General features: G+C 38.3%; 1 protein-coding gene across 1 annotated transcript; it reads right to left on the reverse strand.

Annotated features, from left to right (window-relative positions):
- Positions 1–7,146: 7,146 nt before the first annotated feature.
- LOC139745459 (uncharacterized) lies at positions 7,147–9,133 on the reverse strand. The gene is made up of 3 exons (XM_071655849.1): positions 9,114–9,133; positions 8,093–8,249; positions 7,147–7,326 (listed from the first exon to the last, which is right to left on the reverse strand). Exons 1-3 carry the CDS (start codon positions 9,131–9,133, stop codon positions 7,147–7,149), a joined length of 357 nt encoding a protein of 118 aa, XP_071511950.1.
- Positions 9,134–10,415: the final 1,282 nt, after the last annotated feature.

Genomic DNA, 10,415 nt, shown 5'->3' on the forward strand with positions numbered 1-10,415 from the left:
CAGACACGAGATCCGGTGAAACAGAAACCACCGCAACCTCCTCACCTCCAATCACACGAACAGATGACTACTCGATTGGCAGACGACATTTTCGTGCAAGTAAAACACTTATCTTTGTCAGAGATAGTCTGCGCTGCTGATAATTATTCCTCCGCATGTCGAGACCTATACCGCTACTTTTTATCAAAGATGGTGACTTTTCAGCCATGCGTGATGTATTAAAGAGACAGCGAGCCTGTGTCAGTTACAAGCTTACAAGCCCTGTTCTCCTTTACCACACCCATTCTTAGTCATCTTCGTAGTGGTGCTCTTCAGTATCTACCACTCAATCACCCTCAAGTTGGGACTTCGCATAATACTGAGCAAAGATCTTGCAAGTGTGCGCGAGGATGTTTAACGCGAACATGCATTATGACTCCGCAGGTAAAGAAAGTAGGACTACTTGTGTGTCCTGTGTGTATACCTGTGTATGAATTTATGGTCATAATTGCTTTCTACGAATGGGGAAAAACAAACAAACAAACAGAGAGTCATTTCATGCGATATGGCGGGTACAAAATGACTGTGAACATTAATCGCCATTAGGTCGTATCTTCACGGAGAACCCCTTCATAATGTCACGACATAGTGTCTTTCTTCAAGCAAGTCTTATTGCTTCATTATAGGAGAAATGAGATAAGGGAAGTCCGCCAGAGTTCCAATATCCATCCGCTTGGCCTCGAAAGATGACGTCGGACCAAGCTCCGTTTACTCTGGGGAGTCTGATTACTCGGATTCGAAGCCATTAATTAATTTAAGAGGGGGCAGCGGGATTGACTTATCGCTCATTTTGTGCGTAAAGGACATTAAGTCTGTTTGTTCTGGTTATTCAGCTCAGGTAAAGTTGGGAGAGCGCGGAAATCTTTTCATTACCTTTGGAGACCGATCTGTGGTTCATGTTAATCTAGTAATGGATTGTCCCATCGTGACATGCCCGACCCAATTCTTTATTACAAAAAGGCTCATTGATTGCTTCCTTCTTCCAAATAAAAACTCGTATAACACAGCCGATGTATCTCTAGTGTACATACATTAATAACGCCCCCGTCAGTCAATCACTGAACGGAAAAAAAATGTCATTTTCATACAGAAATCATTATTGTTATTCGTATGTATTGCAGTGCTCCGAGGTATGTACTGCTGACTCGCCCATTCATCGAGAACAAAAAAAAATACACATATAGGCCAGTAAAAGTGAACGAAAAAAAAGCAGGCCTACACTGACTGTGGTTGATAGCAAACGACCTGTCTTGTGCATTCATATGGCACATATGCATTGCGGCAGTTGACTACTATTATGTCTGTATGTATGTACTATGTATGTATGTATGTATGTATGTATGTATGTATGCATGTATTTGTGTATGTGTGTGTATATACATAAAATTATGTATGTATACATGTGACTAGTCATGGATTGTTCATGCAATATTTAGTTGTTGATGCAATACTTTGGTGAGCTTTGGTCAAAAAGCGTTGATAGAAAGCTCAGGCAAAACATTTAAGCTGATATAAAATTGCCTGAGACCTATACGAGATCTTGATCTGATGTTATAGTCAGGTAAGGGAGTGTTCATTGTTGTAGCAGAGGTCGGCGAAAGAACAAAGGTTTTAACACTGAAATTACATTACGAAGGACGAAAATCGAAAGAACGAAACTTGTGCGATTATGGAAAAGACTGGCGGAAGCGAAATTGCAAAGATCAATAATATGAAACGAAACTGCACATTGCATTCAAGTCGAAAACTTTGCTTGCATTTATAGCGTCCACAATCCATCTCACAGAATCTATGTTGCATATTTTGTAAAGGATACCATGCACGATACAGCCATCAGAATGTTATGAAACCTATGCGCGATTACATCACATTATTCAAGACGGGGATATTGGTGGACAAAAGTGAACTTTTCACTGCTCACCTACTTCTTTCAACTCTACTTCAGTCGCCGGAATCTTGTTATTTATGTCCCGACATTCTTCAGGCATGTGCCTCGGGGACGCTTGAGAGTCGCCATGGATATATCTCGAAGATGGGAAGTATGCACTAAATAGGAATACATTGCACTAGTTTATTGACACTCTTATGCTTCTATTAAGTCTTTTTTGTCGTTGACGTTGTTACAGCTGTATCGCCATTTTTTTTTTTAACCAAAGTAACTTTACGAGGGTTTTGTTTATCGTTGCAATAGACACAGAGAAGAGTATTGTGGGCTATGACAACATTTCGCGCATCTTTTACCCATATGCTCACTTTGTAAGCACTGGCGCTACTCAGACAGATATCCATTCATGCAGGCCTTATTCGTTCCCCCAAACCATAGTACGTGTCATAATACATTACATAATGTGAAGTTCAAAACGCCAACTCATGGCGTGTAAAAGCTAAGACGTTGCAACACGCCATCTACGGCTGAAATTATTGTGAACGCCAGGGAGGATCACGGAAAGGGGCATCGAAGTACAAAATGTACACCTACCTAAGTATTCCAATCGATGTCAAATCTGCCTCTATGCATTTTGTCTGTATTAAAGCAGAGACTAAAAGAATACCTCCTTGCATCCTATGTTGATTGATGATAGTGACCTCAATTAATGGTCAATATGTGTATTTTGTATTTACAATTGCAGTTATTTCTTCCATAGCCAATTGTGTATCATTTCTATGTAATATGCCAAGGTTGCACTGTCCTCCGAATATCCTACATCCCGATTCAAAAATCACAACCGTCTCCGTTTTTCTTCCTTCCCCACCTTCCTCTAAGTTTCTCATCTCATTCCTTCCTTCCTTCTGAAATATATCATTTTCACGTACATTTGTATCTGCATTTAGTATTCTGTATATTTTTGGGATATACATGTACGTTGTTCAATAATCTGTGCTTTTGTCCCACGCAACATTCCATGTACATATAAACATGTTTCATTGTTTTAATTTGTATACATTATTTACATGTTCCAAAGACGTGTAAGTGTAAGCGATGATTATATTAACTTTTGTGAAAATTGCTTTGAATTGAATTGAATTGAATTGAATTATATTTCAGTAAAGGAAAGGGTTACAGTCGTTCACACGAAGGAAGAATTAAAATAACTCACATTATTGTACAAAAGTACCTAGAGAAGTAGCAAAAGGCACACAACCTTAGATGGCGAATTTTAGTGTTTTCATTCTGGTTTGTCATTGTACTACAGTATCAAAAAAACAAGAACAGTAAGTCAGTGGAGCAACTGTTATGTAGATTTCTGGATAATTATTGGCAGTCCTCTCTGCATACTACACATAAATAAGCATAACATTATCAAACCTCAGACACGTTTAAAGGAGATTAATATTACATTGTAATACACAACACCACGTTTTCAAAGATATAGTTTGTCCTTATTCCAAATGGTTATAACTTCGTGAGCATTCCCCTGTATAGGGGGTGTATTAAAATTTGAACGAATTTGCCATGTACATCTATTTGGTGCCCTTTTTAAACTTCTTCTGGCCAACGTTCATTCTTCAAAGATATAGCCTCATTCAATACTACGGCTGCAGACATCGAGTACAATTGGCTCTCATTTATTATTCCTGTTTTCTTTTTTTTTTCTTTTTTTAATAAATTCTTTCCACTGAAATAAATCTTTTCTCTCGACATCACCACAAGGGGGCGCAATGAGCGGCACTCATCTAATTATTTTATCCTCGGCCTCAAATCCGGCCAATCATTCGATGCTGTGTAGCATAAAATCGTTGAGAAAATCAGTTTTTCTCTCCTAACCGCGGAAGAACCCCTCCCCCCCCCCCCACACACACACACACCTCCATCCCATCTCGAGCTCTGTGTCGCAGGTCATCCACTATACAAATTGCGGAAGGAGGAATAATTATAGAGGGTGGAATCCGGCGAAAACTCACGACTGTGAGAAAATCAAATGTTTCCCCCCACCGTCTGGGGCTGCCTCGTCGATTATTCTCCCGCCGCCGCATCGCGAGATTTTCATTCCCGTTTTACACGTGGAAATCGATTCCATCACGATGGATTTACTCAAGCGAATACAGACGACGTGATGGAACCTCCATTTTTATTGCGTTCATCCATAATGATCGATATCTCGACGAAATTGTGAAATTCAATTGCACTGTCACCTTTCTTCTTTACTTTTACTTCCTTTTTTGCTCTTGTTGTTTCGGCTGAAATGTCAGCCGTGAAAACGTTTTCGAAATGGCACTGGACATAACTCTCGAATCACGCGTCTTCGAAGCGAGCTGCCAGAGATTACAATTGATGAACAACAACAACAACAACAACAACAACAACAACAACAAAGAAGTAATGATGACTTGTTTTCGATTTGTATACGAGCACAAATTTGTATTGCATACGAATACCATGCATACATGCAACACACACAGTTGATAGATGTGATAAGTTGTAAAAAGCTACGGTAGACATATCATATTCGAGATCACACGTCTATATCAAAATATCAGCGGCGAAGATGTGAATATAATTATGTCGGCCATTATAAATATGGTGGATTAAACAAAGTCAAAGGGTAAATACACACTGTATCAGAAGTTGATTACTATCGCAGAGGTACAAGTGTATATTGTACGTACAATGTACACTGTATAAGGCATACACGAACTGGCTGTACCCTTACCCTGAACAAAATTGGTGTGCCGCCCTCTCGAGACAATATACCACACAATCATTAAATCGCGTTACAATCATTGGCACGGTTTCGCTGCTACCGTACATGTACGACCCAGTTGATAACAAACTGGTGCAAGTCTCAGAGAAGCGTCAACCATGTAGAGAATCTGCCAGAGAATCTGCACACATGATACAATGTCCTATTGAATGAATAATCATGGCATCTATCGACGCATCCTCAGATAATTTTTGAGTACATGTACAACCGTATATCTATACGGCATGGAATAACCCTGTTGAACTACTGGAAAACTGAACTTTGTCAATGTATCCAGATGTGAAGATCGATATTATAATGGCTTCTGCTTCTTCACATTGTGGTTGAGAAGAGATAATATTGTTACATACACAAGTGTGCCTTTCGCAATGCACGCATACTTGAAAACCATGCTCTAATTCATTCAAGTCATACCATGACTTACACATAATATTAATTTGCCCAACTGATGTGGGTATCATCCATTTACAGTATATAATGTAGTTGTTTTTGCTGCCAGAAATTTACCAGCAACTTTCAAAGTTACCACCACTCATCACTTACGCCAATGAAAGTTCCATGTGTCCTCAATCTTCATACATTTCTGATTCTGTTCGAGCTTCAATTTCAGCTTGAAAATAATTATTTTGTGACTTACTGTCATTTGTTCTTTCAAGATCTCGATAAGATACTACTATAGTGCATGTATTTGCATAATGAGTATAAAAAAGTAAATATAACAATATATCTCTAAACCAATGAGACCAATAAATGGGTTTGATGGATGAGATTTCCAGTTTTCCTGAACTCTCCATCTACCTGAACTGAATGGATACATAATGATGGTATGGTAATTTGTATACAATGCCTCAACCATTTCCTCAAAAACATGCCCTATAACCCATGTTTTTTTTTTTCACCTAAAGTAAAGATAAAAATAGAATGCTGCATGGCTATTACAAGTCAGATGCTGGTTATTATTGCATATACACCTAGATTTATTTCTTCAATTCATTCATGATTTCAATACATTCAAAGCAGGGAAATTCTTTTCTCTTACAGGAAAAAAAAAAAGTTGCCTCAAAGATTTTGACTGACTGATGAGAATGGGATTGACACTGACAAGATTAAATCTCAGATTTAGCGCAGAGGTGAATTCACAACTAAACCCATTAAGATCATCATCATAGCGTACTTGGAGACAGAACACAATCATTTGTGTATCTCTCTTGTGAATATATGTCTCTACTGCAGCCAGTTCCATCCCGGAAAAGAAAGTCATAATTGTATCTGTAATATAATTTCAGTTGTAAAGTAATGAGTCAATGATCATTTGTGGGCTCACAGGAGCAACAAGTTTATGACTTTATAGTACATTCATTGCTTTTTGCAAGGATAAACTTCGGAAATTCTGAAGATGACTCAAGGCTGTATGGCTATAACAAATGAAACAAAACACAATAACAATGTTTCTTTTTTTCTTGTTGAATCTCTGCTGCTTAATAACAATATCATAATGATGTTTGCAGGCAACTGAAATTTACCCACGAGAGTGCACCATGCAGCTGTGTGTAACAATATCTTATATACAGCGTATACACATTTATTTGGTCTTGTCCCAGTGCAGTGTTTGTGCGAACTATAAATTGCACCAATATGGCACACATCTGTTTCTTACACACAATATACACCCTGAATATCACTGTTTGAATAAGAGGAGAAATTTCGAAACTTTGAGTGGAAGTTTTGTAAAATTCAGATGCAAAGTCTAACCTACTAAGGAAAAAGTAAAGGCATCTAACTCAGAGATACAGTTGTAGTTGACTTAAATATCAAACTGTTGAGTCAGAGTGAAGTCAGAACTTTTAAGCAAAGCCAACTTGAAAGCATGCGTGGTTGATTTGAAGTCACTTACACCACAATTGTAGAAGTGCAACCTGCCTGCAATAACATATCATCTTCATCCCTTGATACCCAACCAAAAAGCAAAACCAAAACAAAATAAAACAAAAACAGAACCAAAATGCAAACATGTACACACATATAGACAACTGGTTTGATGATGTCCTGCATATTGATTGACATCCCTCTAGATTTCCTGAACCATGATAACTCAACATCTTATGGAGAACCATTTCATCAGATGGACAAAAGTTCCACAAAATTAATTTCTAGCTCTAACAGAATCACTTTTGAAAATCATAAAAACTGCCTTCATCAAACAATGCATCTCATGGCAGGACATAGGCATTAAAAGCCCTGTTATGCTTTTTGACACACCCATAATCGAAAAGTTACAATTACACAGATAAAAAGTTTCACACTTCACCAGCATCACGTGGTATTCCTGAAGTGGCAATGAACAAAACCCTGACATGTTCTAGCAGTACCCTCAAAACAGACTTTACATCAAGAACGGACAGCATCATAATTTCCCTGTGGTTTGATTCTGTCCGTTTCCGTTGATGAGCCCCTTTTCTCTGAGTAGGGTCTGCAGCTGTCCCTCATCCTTCATCCTCTCGAGGTCCGTCCCCCCACCGAGGTACTCCTGGTCGACGAACACGCTTGGCACTGTCCTCACACCAGTCATGTCATTCAGCACATCCTTGAAATGGAGGCAAGATTGAGAGGACAAAGATGCTTTTTTTTCTCCTCCTATCTCTCTCTCTCTTTCAGACATGCATTCTAATCTTTGTTACAAGGTTAACTCAGTCTAAACAGTGCACGAAAATTCACAATGATCGTTTGAAATGACAAAGATGCTGATCTGAAACTTTTATCAAAGCCAAAGAATAACTGCAGAGCAATGATTTTTTTTTTTTATTTCATTAAGTGAAAAAATGAATTCAAGTGAAGAAGCTTAAGTCAGAAAAAAGTCCTGACCCAAGAATTTGACCATCTAATATTGACAAGAATATTTCCTAATTCAGATACAATTTGGGCCTACAGGGTTAAAAGTAAGTACATGTATATGTAATTCTACTTCATCTCAGGTAATGGAAGAACCATAGAGCACACATTACACACACACACAAAAAAATACATACAAGTGTATATATATATATATATATATATATATATATATATATTATATATATGAGAACTTATATAATAATCAACAATATTCTAAACAGAGCATATTTTCTTTCACAGTACCTTGCACTTGCCAAACATAGAATCTCTCTGCTAGAACTTTCATTTGGCATATGTTTACATTTCAGCATAGAACTCTACATACATATTATTTGTGACAGCATTAGAAAGTGTGCTCATAATATTTTGAAGTGAGCAGATGCGGAACATGACCAGTAATCACTATGTAATATTGCTAATCGTTATGTAGGACAGTCTGACAAAACCCTTGAAATAACCTGGATCTCTTGTTCATCAGACCGTTCCTCAATCTCCAAGACTTCTGCATTCTTAACTCCGACTTCTTGGAGGACTTCCTTGGCCTTGAGGCAGAATGGGCAGTACGACTTGGAGAAGACCATGATCCGATTGGCTTGAACAAGCCCTTGGACAAGGCTGAAAGAGTTTAACAGAAAACTAGTTCATCTCACAGAACGTACAATTAAAAGTCAATAGTACCACACAATCATCAATAAATTGTCATGTACATAAACAGAAATGTTTTTCACAGATACATGTACCTGGTAGACTAGATTGTGTATATAGCTTTGATTTCAGCTGTAAAGTCTTCAAATTAAAAAAAAAATTCCTTAGAGTAGTGATTTTACTGTTACATAATGTGCTTTCTTGAATATATTTGTGTTCATCATACTTCTAGTACTATCGCCGAAATAAGTGTTAATCATGATTATTTCAATTGAGACAAGGTACCTCATTTGATATCAAGCAACCAATGTCCAACTGCAAAGTAGGTTACCATCGGAAAGGGATGATCTGTGAAGTAAGACAGAACATATTCCATAGTGGTGGATCCAGGAGGGGGTTCACCGGGCGTGTCCCCCCCCCCCCCACCCCCTTATTTCATTTATTATTATTTTTGTTAAAACAAAAACAAAACAAAAAAGGTGGCATGTGCACCTCCTTTGACCTTGGCCCTTTAATTTTCCAAAATTAGAGTTACTTACTAGTAAAAGAAACTATGTGGAGGTTGCTTGTACAGTGTATTTATATGTCCGGTTTCAGCGAATATAGAGTGTCTAACTTAGGCCTAGCACTAGGCCCTACATCATACATGAATGATATTCTTGTATGTGCATATATGTCTACATCTCCACTCCCATTAAAATACATACGTGGGACTGTTATCACTACGTCGAGATCGTCAATGCAGTGTAACATAGGCACCCTAATAATGACTGCGAACAAATCATAATCTAGTTAACGAAACCGTATACATCGATCAGAAGTAGATTTAGTCACCTTTTTACAGCGGCCGTCATCCTGCAACAAAATTTAGCCTCGAGTGTGGCATCAAAGATGAACGAAACTTAGCGATGAGGCGGCGGAGCTTTCCTTTCTTCACACCGGCTTTTACTGGTTACGCAATATCTCGCCTGCCGCGCATGTGTAGTTCGCGGATCGCACTTGTGTATTGTGCATGCCCACATATTACCGTCGAACAAGGAGAGCTGGCAACTATCGCTAACTTTAGTCAAATCATGGCTCACAGAGGTCACGTCTGATGGACTAAAGATCAGAGGTAAGCACTAGAAGATCGTGGTAATGAAGAATCGGTAAGTTTTTAATTACCTCCCGGTTCACTCGACGTGTACGAGTCGCCTTTGCACCATCTTGCGCTTGTGATCTGGCAGGGCAGCTGGGTGTGTGTCGGTCTATACCCATGTGTGCTGATTTCTGCGCCAGCAGTCTGCCGACGAAAAGAAACTCGTTTCCGCTGTGGCGTTGGTCGGATGTAGCTGTTCGTTCCACTGAAGCCGTGATGCTCGTAAATAAATCATAGAAACTAATTGTTGTACTACAGTATACATGTAGTTAGGTACGCCCTATAGTTACCCTTAAAGGACAAGTTCACCTTCATAAACATAAGGATTGAGCGATTGTAGCAATATTAGTAGAACACGTACACATCATTGAAAGTTTGAGGAAAATCGGACAGTCCATTCAAAAGTTATGAATTTTTGAAGTTTTTGTGCAGTAACCGCTGGATGAGAAGACTACTGCAGCGTATGTATAACTCAGATGTCACATGCGTACAACAATATAAGGAAATTATAAAGAGACTTTCACAAAATTTCATCTTTTGAAAAAAAGTACACATTCCCTTGACTCGATCGTTACCGACATATGTTATGGGTAATATTATTCCCCCTGCCTCTAGAAAGAGACAAGTCAAGTGGTATTTTATTATGCGAAAAAAGTGAAAATATGTTGAATTTTCTTTACATTTTCTTTATACTGTTGTACGCATATGACTCACAAGCTGCAGTAGTCTCCTCATCCAGCGGTTCCAACACAAAAATTTTAAAAATTCATAACTTTTGCATCGATTGTCCAATTTCCCCCAAACTTTCACTGATGTGTTCTACTAATATTGTTGCATTCACACAATCCACATGTATATGAAGGTGGACTTGTCCTTTAAATGTTGTCCTAGATTCTACTACTGAATGTAAACTAATTTCTGTTTTTTAATCCTGATCCTGTGATATGCAGTTACTACTAATACTATGACGTAGTATGGTCATGGACATGCAGACTACA

Source organism: Diadema antillarum, unplaced genomic scaffold, assembly GCF_040938485.1.
Source record: "Diadema antillarum isolate AM-2024a unplaced genomic scaffold, OU_Dant_1.0 seq00001268_RagTag, whole genome shotgun sequence".
NCBI classification, from domain to species: domain Eukaryota; kingdom Metazoa; phylum Echinodermata; class Echinoidea; order Diadematoida; family Diadematidae; genus Diadema; species Diadema antillarum.